The following is an 18,711-nucleotide window of genomic DNA, read 5'->3' on the forward strand; positions in this document are numbered from 1 at the left end:
GGGTGGGTTTTCTTCCCCCACTCCTGACCTCCACCCCTGGGCACTGGGAGTAGGGAGGTCTCGGGCTTGTGAAATGCCTCCAGCATCAGAGACAGACCCCGCAGCACTCCCAGCGAGATGGGAGGAGAAGGATACTCGCGGGGGAGATGGGGAGTTTCGCAATGAGAAAGGCCGGGTCCACGGTGGGCCCAGGGGCTCCAGTCACCATCGCTCCGTCTCCCCTCTTACGAGCCTGAATCCCTGTCTCTGGTCGCGTGGCTGCAGTTTTCCTCGCTCTTTAAGGATGATGCACACTTTTCTCCTTTGCCCCATCCCTGGCTCTGTTCTTTCTCTCTCGTTTGGGGCCGGAGACTGAAGTCCGATGAAAAGTGGGGGTTTCTTATTGGCTGACCCTCACTGACCTTGACTTCTGCCCATGTGTCTTAGATCCGTGCCAGTCCAACCCCTGTGAACATGGCGGGGACTGTGTCGCCAGCGGGGACACCTTCACCTGCAGCTGCCCGGCCCCCTTTTCTGGGAACAGATGTCAGAATGGTAAGTGCAGATTCACTCTTCCTTGGAATGGAAGGAGAAGCCGTTCCTCCTCCAGCCCTAGCTGGAGGGCCAAGTGACCCCACGGGAGGGACTGTGGCTGCCCCTGTGGCATCATGCACGATGGATTCCTCTGCATGGTCACAGGCAGCATCTCTCTGCATTCTCCTCTCACACGGTGAGATGGGACTAGCATGTCCACTCTACAGATGAGAAGACCGAGGCCAAGAGGGAATGAGGGCTGGGATCTACCCAAGCTGCCTTCCAAATTCAGGACTCAGCTTTCAAAACATTTATCATAACATTTAATCATACCAGAGAAATACTGTCCCCAAATGAGACAGCAGGAAGACCCTCAGGGCACATCAGGTGCAACCCAGGTAGAGAAAGGAAGCCCAGAGTGCAGAGACTTGCTCCAGCTCCCACAGCAAGTTAGGAGAGGAGCAGAAACGAGAGCCCTGGTACCTGGCTCTCAGCCCCGGGCTCTTTCATCTTTGCCATCCGCAAGGTGCCGTCCTTCTGTAAGCTCTTGAGGGCATAACATGGAGGCATTTCCGTGGGATACCCATCAGGACTAGGATTCCTGTGGGTGTTGCACCCCTAGAGAGAACCTGGACTCTGTCCAGTCTAGCACTGCCAAGAATCTCTTGGGATGTGGGGAGGTAGTGAGGGTCTGGAGCATAGAGAGGACCTTGGAGCCAACTTCTTTCCTTTGTGTCTTTCCCACTTATTTCCTCCATTTTCAAACCTTATATTCCTCCAGTAAGTGTCTCAGGGTGGTCAAGGATACTGGACATGGACATTGCATTTGAGTTCATCCCTCGACTTCTCAGAAGAAAGACAAAACTGTGAAATGAAATATGAAATCAGTTATAAGATGCAGAGACTAAAATACCAGCTGTTTGTTCAAGGTGTAAAAATGTATCGAGGTTTTTACTAAAAAGAGGACAAAACAAAGACTCTGAGCAGTGAAAGAAGCATAGGAAGCAATCACCCTTGACCCAGGGATGAGAGAGCAGCCATCCAGTGCAGCAGGGCATTTCAGAACCATGGACAAGGCCACAGACAGCTCTTCTGCCCACCCCACAGGATGCCCCATGCAGGTATCCCTCTAAACAAAAGGTGCCCAGACAACGTCTTGTGTCTCCCCCGTTTCTCTGTCCATCTCCTACAGCACAAAACAAATGCAAGAACAACCCATGTGGCCGGGGTGAATGTCTCATTACGCACAGTCCCCCCTACTACCGCTGCACCTGTAAATACCCTTACACGGGTCCAGACTGCTCCAGAGGTAGGTGTTTTCTGCTGGTGCCTGAACCACTGCATCTCATTGTGTGCTAGTGCAGACGTAAAGTAACTGAAGTTTCCGTAGCATCCATAATGGCCTTCTGAACTAGAATTTTAAGACTAATCCTCCCTGGAAAGCCCAGTGGGAATTGACTGATCTGTGTCCCTTCCCATCCAGAAAGAATCAAAACCCACTCCCCCTGGGGAGTTGGCACTAAAGGATTCCTAAGATGGGCCATGCTGGGGGTTTAGTCTACCTTGAATCACTGCTGAGTCAGGTGCTGTTCCAGGAGATTTGCAATCTCTTTCACATTCTCCCAAAACTTTGCAAGGAAGAGTTTTATAGATGAAGAAACTGAAATCAGACAGGTTCATTAACTTGCTCATGGCCACACAGCTATGCAAGGTGAGAGCCAAGTTTCAGCCTAGCCCAGACTCATCCCCAGTTTCTGCTCCGCCTATGCCTCCTCTCCTTGCTGGGTGACCCATCTACACACATGTGCTCTTTTTGCATGGCCTCCACCTGTGTTGCTTCTTCCACATCTGCTTATGTTCCTAGAGCTCATGTGTGCATTTACTAGAGTGTCCATGGGTCTGCCTCTCCCCTTCGGTGATCCATCTGTTGTAAAAGGTGACAGCAGAAAAGTGCCACCAATATCCCCTGGTCATCTCATAGGGAGGCTGCAGCTCCTCCTGAGGAGCCCTCCTGGCCCCGCTTCCTGTGTTCACAGCGGCTCCCGTGTGCAGGCCCAACCCCTGCCAGAACGGCGGCACCTGCTCGCGGCATAAGCGGAGATCCAGGTTTAGCTGCGCTTGTCCGGAGCAGTTCAGTGGGAGATTCTGCGAAATAGGTATGGGTCTCAGCCACCGCTTCCCCGGAAACTCAGGGCCACCAGGGAGGCCTCTGGAATCCTCTTCTGCTAGGGTTTTGTTGCCAGAACGCAGTTCAATTGAGTTTTCCAAACCCTACTCCTGCCTCATCCTCCCAACCCAAGGCTGTGTGTGGCTCCCGGTAAAGATGGTATAATCTAGGACATATTGCAGGCAGGTGGATCACACCTGGGCATACCTGGGCTTCAATTCACTCTCCACATGTCCCTTTCGAGGCCCCAAGTTGAGAATCTAACTTCCTACCCACTTCCCAACCAGTATTTTTCATGTTTTGAAGTTGGGTTCAATGCGGAACTTTCTAGAACCTTGTGATGAACTCTCCAAGTGATAACGACTCAGGCCCCTTGAAGCAGCACACCCATGACCCCCTGTCCTCACAGCCCTGTCGCTCTCTCCGAGGTCCTGACGACTGCTACGTTGGTGACGGCTACTCCTACCGCGGGAGTGTGAGCAGGACAGTCAACCAGCAGCCCTGCCTCTACTGGAACTCCCACCTCCTGCTGCAGGAGAATTACAACATGTTCATGGAGGAGGCAGAGGCCCACGGGATTGGGGAGCACAACTTCTGTAGGTAAAGAGCACCACTTTCTCTGGGCCCAGTCTTGGTTGCCTGATTGGGAAACGGATCCTGAGACAGACTGGACATCTTCCAGGGAGGTTTTCCACTCGGCAAAGTGCTGGGAAGCTCCCTGTCCCTCTTGGGGCTGCTCCCTTCCTGAAGCCGTCTTCGTGGGGCCTCCTGGCCGGCTGTTCTCAGAGGATCTTGCCTGGGATCCAGAGGTTCGGGCTGAAGAATCTGACCCTCGCCATGTTTTTGTGACCATTTTACTTCCCTGATGAAGAAGGGTCTCCTTGGGGATCTCATTCTTTTCTGAGAACAACTGACGTATCCCACGGGCCTGGCGCAGGCCTGTGAATTCCCTTTCTGGTCTCTGGGATTCCCGTACCCCGAGCTCTGCTAACCGGTCAGAGGGTTCAAATGGAGAGTTGTCCCAGGGGAAGCGCAGAGCTGATCCCAAGGGTCTCGGAGGAAGTTGAGGTCTTCCAGCCTTGGCTCTGAGTGACTTTTTAAAATTTTTACCTTAGAAACCCAGATGGAGACAAAAAGCCCTGGTGTTTCATCAAGGTCAACAGTGAGAAGGTGAAGTGGGAGTATTGCGACGTCCCGGCTTGCTCAGCCTCAGGTAAGCAGGGCTGTCATAAGGACCATGGGGTGGGAGGTGACATTCCTGGCACCCGGTTCCAGCCAACCCTGTTCCCCCTCCACACCTGCTTTGCCAATCCCCCTCCCACCTACCCACCCTCGGCAACTCTTGGATTCTCCACAAGCTGGACACTCTCCCACCCAGGCCAGGTGTCCAGCCTCCAGCCTGTGATTCTGGACTCCGGGTTGGTACACCCAGCGGCTAGGTTTTGATCACCTGCCACGTTCCAGGTGCCAGGCCAGGCCTGGGGTCTATGGTGGTGATTAGTTTCTGGCTGGCCCCCAGCCTCTCAGGAAGCACGTGGTCTGAATTCCAGCTCCAGGGCTCCTGCCAGCCCATCAAAAACTGGGCCAGGTCCAGAACATGTGCTCTCCTACCCTGACGAGCAGGGGTTCCTCCTGACCACAGTTTCACACCTGTGCCTGGCTCTCAGGGTCACCTCTGGTAGAACACTTCATCCCATATCTGCTCTTGGCCATTTCCAACCATTCTTTGAGAACCAACTCAAGTGCACCCTCCTCCAAGAAGTCCTCCCTAATCTCCTGAATGGAGCATTCTCTTCTTCCCTACGCACCCTCAGGACCATTCATGCAGCACTTACCACTGTCCCTCTGCGTCCCAGTTGTCTGTGCAAACATCTTATCTCCCTACTCTACATCACCTGGACATTGTCCCCTCTGCATTGATCAAGGCTCCAAAATACAGCGTGGGTTCATTAGCAAAGAGCTCAGTGATGGATTTATACATTTGCACACACTTCCATGTGTATATGCGGGTAGATCCCAGGAGCAACTCACTTTGAAATGGGAAGGAAAGTGATGTGTTCGATGCTATTTCTATGGTAGACTTGTGTTATGTGAATCAAGATGCAGAGGCTGGAGTCGTGTGATTTGTTTTCTTGCGTCCTGCAGACGTTGCCAACCTAGAGGGGAGCCCCGCAGAGCCCCCAGCCAAGCTGCCGGGGTTTGACTCCTGTGGGAGGACCGAGATAGCAGACAGGAAGGTCAAGCGGATCTACGGCGGCTTCAAGAGCACTGCGGGCAAGCACCCGTGGCAGGTGTCCCTGCAGACCACCCTGCCACTGACCACCTCCATGCCCCAAGGCCACTACTGTGGGGGTGCGCTGATCCACCCCTGCTGGGTGCTCACCGCTGCCCACTGCACTGAGTAGGTGTCTCTGGGAGCAAGGACCAGGTGACTTGTTGGCAGGGGGGGTCTCCCTTTCCCACTGGAGTGGCAGCTTGGCCGGATTAGGGGCGAACGTTTCAGAGGCAAAGAGTGGCTCTTAGGACTAGAGAGAAAACAGCCGCCGCGTGGTCAGTGCGGGCCATGGGAAGACAAGTCGAGGGGGGCTGGGGATTCCTCTCTGTTTTATTAATTGTGGTGTCCTCAGTGCCTACAGCAGGGTTTGTACACAGAGAGCACTTAGTAAAGACCTGGAGGAAAAGGGGATTTTTTTTATTCCTCTTTTTATAAATGGAGCCATGTGGGAAGAAAGAGGGAAGATGGGAAGTGAACTGGCATCTGTCTCCTGAGCTGTGCAGTCCTGCCCTGGACAGAGAAAGATAACCCACTCCATTGTCCGATGCCAGTATCAACGAGCCTCCCGGGTCAGGTGTCCTTGGCCAGCTCTCCTGTGTGCTTCCAGAAGGAAGTGACTTCTGGGAGCTCAAGAGCTGCCCCCTCCTCCAAAGGCCCCAAGTTCATGGTCGGGGCTGGTCCCAGTTTTGGGGGGACCTTGAGGGCTTCCAGTCTATGCTGTCATTAAATGGTTTATTATGGGCTTCTGGAAGGTTCCTCCCAAGAGAGGCCAGACAAGTGACCATTAGTACCTACCAATGAATGTCAGCAGATGTGTTCACAACCCCGACGGCTGTCCTGCAGCCACGCCCAGGGAGAAGGGGAAGTCTCCCGGAAAGATGGATACAAATGACAACATGGGTTTGGAGTTTGCTTCCATTAATAAAGAAATCCCCTCATGGTGTCATATTTGGAACCCACAGTAGGGTCCTGTGCAGACGACAGGTGAGGATGCTGAGGCTGTTGGTCGGGAGTCTGCCGAAGGTCACCCAGCACCCCAGAGCAGAGCTGGGGTGTGGCTTCCAGGTCCCATGGCCCTGGGCAATCTCCCCATCATCTTATTTTCCCTTCCAGCATAAAAGTCAGACATCTAAAAGTCGTGCTAGGGGACCAGGACCTGAAGACGACAGAGTTCCACGAGCAGACCTTCAGGGTGGAGAAGATATTCAAGTACAGCCACTATAATGAGAGAGACGAGATTCCCCACAACGACATTGGCAAGTCTCCTCTGTTGCCAATCTCCTGGGGTCTCGTCCTGGGTGGGTTTCTCCACTGATGGAGAGCTGAGGTTTGGTCCTCGAAAGTGTTCTTGATCATTTGGTCCCCTGTGGGTCCTATAAGGTAGAGAAATTATTTCAGAGCTTTTTAGATCTTAAGAGTATGTGTTCGTGATCTTAATAAATGGGCGACAGGTCTTAAATTGAGTGGAAGAGATTCAGGGGCATTGTGTTGTGGAAAGCACTCAATCTTGAACCCCAGGTCCCCTGCTTACTGGGAACTGGTCACCTCCCTGAACCTCAGTTTCCTCTTCTATAAAATGTGGGCACTGTTGTACAACTCTTAACTTCCTACGTTTAGTGACATGATGAACCAGTGGCCGTACCTGGCACCTGGTAGGTGTTCATGAGCAGACACAGCCTGCTTTTTAAAGTGGATTAGAAGTGGTTTCAGACTCAATTATGATTCTTGATATTATTCTCAGCCTGTGTTGCTACTCCTAGGTGTAAACTTAAAAGGTGAAATGACTGAGGAAGAAATCTTTCAGGCACAGGGTGTGGGAGGGCTTGACCATGACCACCTTTCACACCAAGCTGAAGCTGATGCTTCTCAGACAGAGATGACGTGGCCTGAGCTTCCTCCTCTGTCTCCACCCAGCTCTGCTCAAGTTAAAGCCCGTCGATGGTCACTGTGCTGTGGAATCCAAATACGTGAAGACGGTTTGTTTGCCTGACGATCCTTTTCCCTCTGGGACTGAGTGCCACATCTCTGGCTGGGGTGTGACAGAAACAGGTGAGTCTGGCACGAATTCTCCTGAGACTCAGGAGAGCCACATCAACCAGAGAGAAAAGGGCCAGCCTCACGTGTCCTTCTGAACTTGAAATAATTGGTTTAAGGTGCATTATCAAAAGGAAGAATCGACCTTGTCATCCCAGATCTAGCTAAATCTCACCATCAGCAAGGAACCTTCCCTGACCTTCCCTGATCTCTATGTCCATCCCTGGCCCTGCCCCTAGATGCCTGGCTTCTCTCTCGCCTTGATCCTGAACCTGGATGACCTGTCTCCTTCCCTTGGCAGAGCAGAAAGCACATGGATTGTGGTGTCAGACGGGCTTGTGGTAGATTCTTGCCTTTGTTGCTTGAATAACTCAGTTTTATTTACTTATTTATTTATTTTTATGCTTTAATTTTTATTTATTTCAAAATATTTTTTAAAAATTGGTACATCTTCTTTGGCCTATAGAACATTGTTTTTTTAAAAAAAATTTATACATGACAGTAGAATCTATTTTAACTAATTACAACTCAGTTTTAATCTCCCAATCATCACACTTATCTCCAAGGCCTGGAATCTGCTCAGATACAAAGAAATTCAAAGGAGGTAGTTCAAGTTGTCCCCCAAACACTCAAAATATATTTGTCGTCTCTCCCAATCTCATTCTTAACAATGGAAAGCAAGAATCATTTTAAATCGGTCTGTATTCATGAAGAAAGTGAAATGTAATATGCAAATTTGTAGGAGGCTTTTGGGAAAGGAGATTTCTGACCAAATGGACTTAGGGTCTGCATAAAACTTTTTGTGGCCATTTTCTTTGCAATCCACCTGAGCCTGACCTCCTCTCCTGTGCTCAGTGCGATCGGGTGGGCATGATGATGTCTTAGTTAGGGATCTTATGGGGCCTTGGGCTATAATGACTTTCTTTGTCTTGAATAGTCCTCTAAGACTGTATGTTCAAAATCAATGACATGTTTTAGCTGATTTCACTACTTTAGGGGATCTCTGGGAAGCAGGTAATTTAGTGCCCGGGGATACATCTGTGCCTTCATCCTTGCATCCTGAATACACTACATGGCAGCCCTTCCATTAGAGATAGGAAATTTAAGGATGGTACCACACCACCCCTGCTCTCCCAGACCTCGTGGTGCCGTTGGAGAGACGGGAGGGCACCAGCGATGCCCCTTGGCTGCTGTCAGGCAGCTCTGCGCTCTGCACAGGTGGGGAGGCTGAAGAGAAGGGAGTACGGGGCCTCTCTGCCATCTCCTGGAATCCTCCTTCCCTCCTGAGCCGAGGGCTGATGGCCTTCTCCTTACTCCTGCGGCTTCTGGTGTGGTGGGTGCCCCCCCGGTCCCCGAGGTAGTGATTCTTGTCACTGTCCCCCAGGAGAAGGGTCCCGACAGCTGCTGGATGCCAAGGTCAAGCTGATCTCCAACACTGTGTGCAACTCCCGCCGTCTCTACGACCGCACCATCGACGACAGTATGATCTGTGCAGGGAACCTTCAGAAACCTGGGCAGGACACCTGCCAGGTCAGAGACTCCAGTGGCACTCAGGGGACAGGCCGGCAGGAATCACGCTGGGCACAGAGGCCCCTTAGAGCTCTGTGAGGGGAGCCAGGGGCCACCTGCCACAAAGTGGAGGCCCAGGCAGGGGACCTGTCTCCCCTGGTCCATCTGAATCTACATCCAGCCAGACGAGTGGGCGTAATGGCCGCAGCAGGCCTGCAGGGTCTAATGTAACTCTCACAGCCTCAGGTGCAGGGGTGTCGTCCTCACCACCTCACGGCTGCTTAGAGAAGTTACCTTGGCCGAGAGAGAGAGAGAGAGAGAGAGAGAGAGAGACAGAGAGACAGAGGGGGGGAGGTAATTGATTTAGTCCTGAAAAGTAAGCGGTTCCAGGGCCACAATTAACCCAGGGCCCTGATGACATTCTTCCTACTGCAGACTTTTGGGAGCCCCAAGCTGCTAGGTCTGTGGGGACAGCTGGAGGGGAAAGGGTGCTGAGGAGACCTCAGGTTCCCAAGTCAAAGCCCCCTCCCGGCAGCCCCTCTCCCTGAAAGGCTCATATCACACATTACATCCTCCCCAGATTCCCAGGAACACCTCAATTTAGGGTTCTCTAGTCATTAGAAGCCACCCCACTGTCCTGGAAAACCCAGCAGGGCCACATTCAAATCCTGTCTCTTAGAGCATCCCTACAAAGGAACCCAGCAATGACTTGCCAGCCTCGAGCCCACTGGGGACGGGAAACTGAGGTTTCTTTCTCCAGAGTTTGTGGCTCTCCTGCTATCCTGTGCCTTTACCAGGAAGCCATGATTTCCACCTGCTCAGAGGGGGGGCAAGGCAGGTGGGTGCAATATTCACTGAGCCTTTGGAAGGGGAGTGAGAAAGGCAGTTGCTTAGTTCTCTAGAAAATTCAAGGGCTTTGGAAACCAAAGTCATGGGTTTCAAACCTGGTTTAATCTCATGTCAGGTGACTCTTATCAGTTTCCAAAGTAATTCTCCAATCTCAGATGCCTGAAGGGACTAATGTGTCTCTCAGATGGTAAGGTGGCAGCTCCCGTCAAGAGAGAACAGTCACTGCTTAAACCCTGTTAGTGGCAGAGCCTAAGCAGGAGTGACTGGGAGCAGCCTGCGTCCCCCCCACACCCCGTCTCCTCCCCACCCTCCTCCTCACCACTTCCTCCAGGCCCAATCTATGTACTTGACAAAGAATCCTCACAAGAGCCCTTGGGAGGGGTGTCTGTCACATCCAGAGGACCAGGAGCAGCAGGTGGGAGAGAAGTGGGGGCGTCTCTGATGTCTTCTGGCCCAGGAGACTCATCTCCGCCTGCTCTTCCCCTCAGGGTGACTCTGGAGGCCCTCTGACCTGTGAGAAGGATGGCACCTACTACGTCTATGGGATCGTGAGCTGGGGACTAGAATGTGGGAAGAAACCAGGCGTCTACACCCAAGTCACCAAGTTCCTGAATTGGATCAAAACCACCATCCACAGTGAGACAGGCTTCTAAGATGCTGTCCTCAGGACCCCAGAACCCGTCTGCACCAGGGGGCCCTCCTGGGCAGTCAAGGACATTGCTGGAGCCTCCAGGAGGCCACAAGCCAGAGTGTCCAGGCTCTAAGCAGAGATAACTGCTATCCAGGCTGGACCTGGTGGGACCAGTACCATCTCACGAGGCTCCCAGGAATGATGGCATCAACGTGAAATGCATGACGTTTGCTTCTGTTCCAACAACTGTGCCCTCTAGAAAATGAGCATTCACAGAGTCTGCCTTCACCGGGGACATCGGCAAATGCGAGATTGCAGGATGCCCAGCGCCAGGGGCAGTCACCTGGACTCTCATTCCAAACACTGAGGCACTCAACACAACCAGCCACCCTCCTGGGGTGGGGTGGGGGGGGGTGGGTGGGAGAGACAACCAAAAAAATACAACCTCCTCCGTTGGGTTTCAGAATTGTTATTTTAATAAAGGCAGCTCTGGGGATGGGCTGGTGTGCTGTGTTTCACAGCTTGCCCAAACCAAGGCCATCTTGAGCACGGATGTGTCTGGCAAGCAGACTTCCTCGGTGGGGGTGGGCTGCCTGCTCACATCCACAGAGCCTTTTTCCTTTTGACGTGCAGAATCTCAGTGGCATCTGGGTTCACCTCCCGCCTCGGGTGACCTCCAGCCTCCACCACCTCCGGCTCCCCCTGCAGAAACCAAACATACTTCCCTCAGTTGAAAGGAAGCCCCTGCCCTGCTCCCGCAAGACGTACCAAGACGCCCCCAGAGCCTTGAACATGCTGGCCCTCCCCTCCCCCACCCTGCCCAAGAAAAGTGATCCTCAAGGCAAGGACGGGAGAGCGGCAGAGCCCATCTCTCATTTAGCCATGGAATCTTTCTTCTGAACAAAGTAGGGTTCAAAACGCAGACTGTTGCAGCCAGAGAGTCCCTGGCCCTTCCCACGCCTGTAACGAGCAAGCAGTCAACGCAGCCCGGGCTGCCCTGGCCCGGGATTGATGTCGCCCTGGTAGGTTTGCCTCTGCAGAACTAATGGCTGCGACTTCAGAGAAAACCCTGCAGGAAGTTTAACCCACATGTCATCCGCCCGGTCATCTCAGACCCAGGAAATTAGGCGCCTCGCTCGAGCTGTGTTTCACACTTCTTTAGCGCCAGCTGACCTTTGGCCAAAAATAAACTTTGAAAAGAAACAATGAGTTTGTCTTTCCCATGGTCTTGCAAGACGGGGGGGGCAGGGTTTACTTGCTACTCACATAAGCCCCCGGGAGACCCAGGCCCCTCATGTTGGCCAGTTCTGCAGCCCGCCGAGCCATTTCCACTTTGTAGGAGCCGGGAGGGGTCCAGCCGACACCCCTAGTCAGGTTCAAGTCTGATTTGTACTTGACCTTGGGGGAAGGAGGAAGCAGGAGGAACAAGTCAGCAGGGTTTGGGGTTCTTGGACCACCTGGCAGATAGAATTCTTTCTAAAAGGAAGCCAGATGAAGCCGAATACGTAGTTGTCAGCAAAGCCAGGAGCGGAGAGGAGCGGAGTCATGTTAAGCAGGGGCTCCCTGCCTGGGGACCTTGAGCTGGCCAGCTGCAGCTTCCCTCATCTGCCCACTCAAGCAATGAGGGTGAGGAGGATCTGGGGCCTGCTCTAACTCACTAACTTAACTTTCCTCCTCTGAACTTTAGTTTCTTCCCAGGAAAGTGCAAGAGTTGGGTAGGGTGACTACTAGGACACACTGGAGGTAGTACAGTGATCGACCAAGAACTTGGGCTGTCACATCAAGCCAAAGGTGGGTCACATCCCAGGTCTGCCACTTAATTGCTGTGTGATCTTGAGTAAGTTATGTAACCTCTCTGAGTCTGGAGTTCCTGATCTATAAAATGAAGCAGTCCTGGGGTCGAGGACAATGGGACACAATGCTGGAAAAGCATTTGGCACAGAGCATGGCCACCAGGAGAGATTTGAGAAATGGTAATTACTGTTCTAGTCCTCCTGGTACTAAGGTGTCTCAGAAGCTGTCTCAGCCTGGCTCGCCCCAGAAGGGAACATGGGACCTGTGAAGGTACTCACGTCACTCTGCAGCTGGTGGGCCTTCTGCGCGTGCTTCAGGCCCAGCTGCTCGGGGTCGCACGTGGGCTGGGGCAGGGGCTGCCTGTAATGCACGTTGCTGGCCAACTGCTGGCTCCTCTTGGCCTGGAGGAAGCCAGGCTGGTCTGTGCGGCTGTGGAACTGGGACCGACTCTTGGCAAAGTCCTTCTTGTACTCATTGTCACTCTGGAGCCTGCCGACGTTCAGGAAATGCTTCATCCTCGGGTCATCGTTGATGCTGCGGTAGCCAATCTGCAGGCCCCGATCCCGCAGGAAGGCCTCTTTATACCGGAACTGCAAGTCAGAAGAGCAGAGGGTCACGAGCCTGCCTCCCCTCCAGGGCCAGACTCCAGGGAGCCCACAGGATTCTCAGCAGGAAGCACACAGTGGCTAGAAACAGGCTTTGGATTCAAGTAGACCTACCTCTGTGGCCCTGGATCATTGGCTGGGCCTCCCCCAGCCTCAGTTTCCCTATCTGATAAAAATGGAAGGATGACTCTCCACCCCATGGGATGTTGAGAGAATTCAATGAGATGGGGGTGGGGCTTCAAGTCCAGCACCAATTCAAGCCCACCGATGGTGGCTCTTGATACTATTGCTGTTGTAATTAACACTCCAACAGGACAAGAAGCATGCCCTTTCTTCCTTTGATCCCTAGTACCAGACCCAGTCAGGTACTTCTCAAATCATTTATGGTGAGGGACCTGTCTCATTTTGTGTTGTTAAATTTCTACTCCGTCAAAGACCCGTGTGCGGTTGGATCACGCGCTCTTGATAATACCCAGATTGGCTGTTACCCTGTTGAGTGAGAAGAGTCCACCAATCAACCACACCTCACACCCTTTGCTGTCTCAATGTCTGTTGCTAAGAACGTTTATGATCACCAGCTCTTGATTTCTGTACTTATCTCACGGTGGACTGGCAAGCAGCTGGCCGTGGGGTGAGCCTGTGCCTCCTGTCTATTCACTGAAGCTCTCCTCTTCACTAATTATGGCAGCTGGGTTTTGAACATCTGCCATGAGCCAGACACTGTAAGCCATTTCATTTCCATCCCTTCATCAGTCCTAGAAGACAAGTATTAAGTCTCCATTTCGTAGACGTAGAAGTTTGAGTTCAGAGAATATCAGCAACTTGCTCAAGAAAACAGCCAAATCCTAAGTGGCTGAGCCAGGATTTGAACTCAAGCCAATGTAGGGTACAGGCCCAAAGGCTTTCTCCTCTCCACATGCACTTCGGCTAAAAGAGGTCCCTTCACTGTACACCAACCAATCACATGTTCTCTGACCTCCAGAGGCTCATCCGTCCACTCTTAAGACTGCCACTCTTAAGAGAGAGAGTAGGAAGGCAACCTTCCCCACCCCAAATTTCTGGCTAAGATCCTAGAAATCAGGCCCTGATTTGTCATTCCTTTGAAATCCACGTTCAGTTTGATGTGGAGAGGGGGGCACTTGTGACAGTCCTGGTGCCTGTCCTGTGCCTTTCAGCAGAGCCGGGGAAACCAAGCAGCCCTATCAGCAATGCAGAGCGCGTGGGGTCTTACGTCGCTGGCGATCTCCCTGGATGCCCGGGCAGTCTGGAACGGGATGGCGTCCAGCCTGAAGTCGTAGCCGCCAGCGCGGGTCTGCTCCCAGGAGTTTCTGTAGACTTTCTAGATGGGGAAAGGAAAAGCGTGGGTAAGTGGGGGCGACTCCATGGTCATTGTATTATGATTCTCAGCAGGAGGAGTTCCCAAACATGGTTCCCATGGCCCCCTGGCATCCTGGGGACTCTCCAGCTCTGGGATCACTGGGGCTGGCCATGAAGGCCTTCAGCTCTAAGCCCCCAACCTGACCACTGGATCTCGCTCTTGTGGGCCTGGGTCTCAGACACCCCTTCCCCCTCCTTCCCATCTCTGCCTTCACTCTCTGGGTCCGGGGTCTGCAGTGCTACAGGCCAGAGCTCAAAGTGCAAGAACTCTGCCTTCACCTGGATTCAGTGTATTGTCAAGAACCTGAGTTCCTGACCCATGTGTTTCATGTCCCTTCTTTCATTTTTTCCCTTTTCAGGTTGTCCCCGGGCCCCCTCCAGGAGTCTGGAATCACAGCCTCCGTCCTCGGGTAGACCCACACCACCAACGGAGGTGTCAAAATCTCCAGCGCCTTCATGTAGAGATTTTTTTTTTTTTTCAAGGTAAGGGAACGACTCCATGAAAGGCGTCCTCGGGAGGTCCCAGTGGAGGGCTCGCTTTTATTCAGCCACAGAGAAGGGAGACAGCAGGAAAGCCACACATCACCAACAGAGGACAAAGTGACACCCCGGACCTCATCACGACTCGCTGGTTTCATCAGCCACAGCGGGGCAGGGCCCTTAAAGAATCTTACTCTTGTCACCCGGAAATAGAGGTCAAGGCTGGTCCTCTGTTCCACGGGGGGTTGGGAGACAGAGCAGAGCAGGAAGGGCAGAAAGCAACCAAAGCCAGGCTGGGCCTGGCACCGGAGGGAACCATGAAGCCCTGGGCCAGGCAGGGAGGGTCTGTCACCTGTGCGTGCCTGTGTGGTCATCACCCTCACTTTCGCCCCCACTTCCCCCTCCAAAATCCAACAGCGCAGATCAGGAACCAAATATCTACAGTGTCCGAGGGCCTGGAACGCAGAGCCTGTCCTGCTGGGGAAATCACCTAATTGATGGATACAGAGCCTAAACAATTCCATTTACTGGGTGTCACCCTCGAGTTTGGCGGCAAGCACTGGAAGACAGAAGGGAGGAGCCTTCAGATAACAGCAGAACAGCGATCCCCTTCAGCATGATGCTTCCTATTTTGGTGGCCCCATCTCATCAGATAGCAAATAGTCAAAAAGCCCTGTCACCTTCTGTGTCGGGGACACAGTGCCTCTCTGAGAAGAGCCTCCACGTCAGGCCCGGGCCGGCTAATGACAAGCTTTGCACAACCTCCAAGCCCAACGTCATCCCACGCTGGTGTCCCATGCACCCAGCTTCCGAGTATTGGTGGCTCAGGGGCCATCTGGCCAGAGAGTGGCCTGAGCTCCTTCTCCTGTTCTTCCTCCTGTCTAGTCTTTGCCTGATTGTGATCACTTCTTCCTGAGTTTTTTATTCTGTTGAGGTTTTTGCCTTGCCACTGGGATCCTTAGATTCTGGAGGCCCTTTGATTTGGAACCCTGGGCGCTCCTCTTCTTGATCACAGTGGGCACAGTCTTGTCCTCGTCCTCACGCATTAGAGCCATTTGATTTTGAGTTATTCCGGCTGCCTTGCACATCTCAATGGCTTTCTTTGCCCAGGAAGGTCACTTTGCCTCCACCTCCTCCTCGCAGAGCACTTGATCCAATTGTGCGTATTCCACACGCCCCCAGAGAAGCGCTCTTTCAAATGAGGTCCATGAGTTTCACACCTGCATGCCCCGGCAGCTAATTTCAGCTCGAGGACTCTGTGGGGCTGGCCCCCCATGAGAGGGAAGATGCTCCCACCACCAACCTGGGGTGGCTTCTTTCCTCCTTAAGCTGGGCCCCCAGTGGACTGGCAATTTGATACAGCTTCCATGGCTGTGGGCCTCCGGAAGTCCCTCCAATGGAGGCCCTGCCTCCCCACCCTGGCCGCTTAATGAGCTAGATGTCCTGAGCCAGCTCTGCGGAGGGGACGGTCCAGCTTCCCCAGATGGAGGTCAGCCCACCAGAGCTACTGTTCTAAAATTATCCCTTGTGCATCCCTCAAAAGCATCAAATGGTCATAATAACTCATATTTACAAAGCAGCAGCGCATTCACTGCGTGGGATCCCACAGGGCTTTACAAACGCAACAAACTAATACACACGCTAACTAGAAGGCGCCTCTTGCCAACCCCTGCGAGGCGGCCACCTCTGGGGTGAACGGCAGCAGCTGTTGATCCGCACGGAGCCCCAGGACACAATGGCCAGGCCAGGGAGGGAAGAATGGCCGGGCTCTGGGAGGCCGCTCGCTGCCCCAGGCTGACACACTCAGCCTGTGTTATTCCAATCTGAGAACGTCTTTTGATTCCAACGCCTCTCTACCTGTTATCCAGGGATCACAGCTTTGCTGGCCGTGCAGCTGCCTATTCTATTACTACCGGGGGGTGGGGGGGCTCAACCCCTGCTAACAACAAGCCTGGGTCTAGGAAACAGCATCTTGGTCATGCAGGCGTCCCAGGGAAACTGGAGTGTTGCAGGGGATAGACACACACACAGAGGGGAAAGTGCATTTGGACAGGAGAGGCTACCATGGGGCGTCTCCCCAAGGTGCAGGGTGAGGTGGTGCCACTCTATCTCCATGGCTGCCCTCCTCTGGATGGCTGAGGGAACCAGGATGCAGAGACCTGCGGGGGCCAGGAGAACACGCCCCTGACCACTACCTAGCACACACTAAGGTCCGTGGAGCCATGCCCAGATCAGAATGTTAGAGCCAGAAGGAACCTCATGTCACTCAGCCTCAACCCAGTTTTACAGGTGAGCAAACAGGTCCAGCAAGGAAAGTGACAAAAGTCACACAAACAGTGTGTCCCACTCTCAGTTCACTGTTCTTTCTCTTCCACCTCCTCCTTCCCAGGACTCTTCTATTTCTAATGAGTAAAATCCACTTTGGGCACAGGTCATTTTAACAAAGTAGGCCCACAGGACAGGGACCAGAAGCTCACTTACATCACTCAGGTGCAGCGCGTTGAGGCGGGCTCGGGTGAACTCAGGGTGGTCGGGGATCAGGGTGTATCTGTGCAGGGCCTCTGCATCCCCCAACCTGTACAGGCGCTGTGGGTAAGGCAGACTCATGGTCAAGGGTGAAGCCACAAGGGAGAAGCAGCTGATTCTCTCTCCTGCCCCTCCCACACAACTGCCCACCAGATGGAGCGAAACCCAGCCCTGCACAAGGAGAGGTCCTTCTAGAATCTTGTGCCTGGAAGCAGCAGCCTTTGGGACCAGGGTCAAGTGGAGGTGGCTGGTTCCACATAGACCCTGTTAAAAATATTCACCAAGATCTGCTCCAAATGGATCACAAATCAACATACTGGCTGGCCACACCTGCAGTCTAAGGTGTGTGGATATTTCAGAGGGTTTTTGCAAGGGAGCATGACACATGATTTTTACTGGTAATAAGATACAGCCTCAGGCCTTTGTTGTTTAATACTAATAGAAATAATAATAATACACCTAAGAAGTTATTCTTATTATAAAATGTCAACATGTATTAAAAAAAATTTAAGCTTTTCATAGTTCACCCAGGACCCAAGCAGATACAATTTTAAAACTCAAACTACATCATGATTGCTACATCTAAAGCAGCAAATGAAGACTTGTAGCCAGGTTTGGTGGCACACACCTAGAATCCCAGGGAATCAGGAGGCTGAGGCAGGAGGATCCCAAGTTCAAAGCCAGCCTCAGCAACTTAACAAGGCCCTGAGCAACTTAGAAAGACCCTGTCTCAAAATAAAATATAAAAAGGACTGGGGATGTGGCTCAGGGGTTAAGCACCCCTGGGTTCAATCTCCAGTACCAAAAAAAAAAAATTGTGAACAATTTTAGAAAGTATTTGAGTCTCATATAATTTCAAAGAGGAAGATACAAGAGTCTAATCCAGTCTCAAATTCACTATGGACTTTGCAAATGTGAATATACTGGTCATAGAGCAACTGGGCTCCCTGTGTGGATGGGGCAGCTCTGTCCCCGTGCTTACAGGATCGATTCCTTGACAATCCAGGAGGGGGAAAAATAGGTTCCTACTTCTTGAAATAAATACAAGATAGAGGAAATGGAGCTAAATTATACAGGGAGCAAAAGAAAGAAGCTTTGAATGTAGCTGCTTTTCCTTTTCCTTTTCTTTTTCTTTCTTTTTCTTTTTAACCTAACTGGGTTATATTAAGCTTTTAATTCCATTGCCATTCATCAGCAATTAAGATATATCTGGTCTCTCGCAGGGTAAGGGATCATCAATAATACTTGGCATTATTATCATTATGATTATGGATCAAGCCATAATAAGGGGCATTTATACAGTACTTGCCGTACTCACTAAAAGCTTTATTTGCTTTTATTTATTTAATCCTCATTTAATTCACTTAATCTCATGAAATCATTGCTCTCATTTTTCCCCTGTCCCACAACCCCCTTCACATAAGACACCTGAGGTTATAAGAGTGAAAGCAGCTGACCCACAGTCATCTAGACAGAAGATTTGCAAGCTCAGAAGGTTTCCATTCCGGGAGTTAAATAATGGACCAGGCCTATGATACAGGAAGCCCCCACAAGCAGGATTTGAACCCAGAGCCTGTGTTCTTCAGCACTGACCACTGAGAAGCTGCACCCCCACCGCGTGCCCAGGATGAGTGAGGAGAAAGAACCCACCTCGTTGCAATGCACGTAGCTATTCTTGGCATGAACCAGATCTGGGGAGTCAACCACTGTGGTGAACTTGATACTGTCTGGTTTTTTACGGTATTTGGTCTATAAGAGAAAGACAAAGGTTTCCACCAGACACAGCAAAGATACCAGTGACATTATTGGACAACAAATCTTTCTGGTGGGTACCCAAATCAATAGCATGGGAAAGATCCAAGCTCTCTTCTGTGATTAGGAACATTTTACAGGTATCGACTCTCTTAAAGAAAAAGACTCTTCACAATAAAGGAATAGAGCAGAGGACAAT

General features: G+C 52.0%; 2 protein-coding genes across 6 annotated transcripts in view; one reads left to right on the top strand and one right to left on the bottom strand.

The window, feature by feature from the left end:
- The window catches only part of HABP2 (hyaluronan binding protein 2), a gene marked incomplete at both ends in the record, with an annotated part of 29,821 nt that extends 19,821 nt beyond the window's left edge, over positions 1–10,000 (top strand). Inside the window, 10 exons of the mRNA XM_081268396.1 lie at positions 427–534; positions 1,706–1,822; positions 2,550–2,669; positions 3,109–3,280; positions 3,796–3,893; positions 4,826–5,081; positions 6,069–6,211; positions 6,870–7,004; positions 8,374–8,519; positions 9,836–10,000. Coding sequence (XP_081124522.1) covers positions 427–534; positions 1,706–1,822; positions 2,550–2,669; positions 3,109–3,280; positions 3,796–3,893; positions 4,826–5,081; positions 6,069–6,211; positions 6,870–7,004; positions 8,374–8,519; positions 9,836–10,000 — 1,460 coding nt within the window. The remainder of the gene's footprint in view (positions 1–426; positions 535–1,705; positions 1,823–2,549; positions 2,670–3,108; positions 3,281–3,795; positions 3,894–4,825; positions 5,082–6,068; positions 6,212–6,869; positions 7,005–8,373; positions 8,520–9,835) is intronic.
- Positions 10,001–10,431: 431 nt separating this feature from the next.
- The window catches only part of NRAP (nebulin related anchoring protein), a 70,374-nt gene continuing 62,094 nt past the window's right edge, over positions 10,432–18,711 (bottom strand). For 4 of the 5 annotated variants that reach the window (XM_081268601.1, XM_081268599.1, XM_081268600.1 and 1 more), the window contains 6 exons: positions 18,411–18,509; positions 16,716–16,820; positions 13,609–13,716; positions 12,051–12,362; positions 11,245–11,376; positions 10,432–10,680 (listed from right to left, as the gene is read on the bottom strand). In XM_081268601.1, the coding sequence (XP_081124727.1) occupies positions 10,576–10,680; positions 11,245–11,376; positions 12,051–12,362; positions 13,609–13,716; positions 16,716–16,820; positions 18,411–18,509 (861 nt within the window). In that variant the 3' untranslated portion in view covers positions 10,432–10,575. The remainder of the gene's footprint in view (positions 10,681–11,244; positions 11,377–12,050; positions 12,363–13,608; positions 13,717–16,715; positions 16,821–18,410; positions 18,510–18,711) is intronic. The other variant, XM_081268602.1, reaches the window with a different exon arrangement.

This window comes from Spermophilus citellus (genome assembly GCF_964194105.1).
Source record: "Spermophilus citellus genome assembly, chromosome: 15".
Classification (NCBI taxonomy): Eukaryota; Metazoa; Chordata; class Mammalia; order Rodentia; family Sciuridae; genus Spermophilus; species Spermophilus citellus.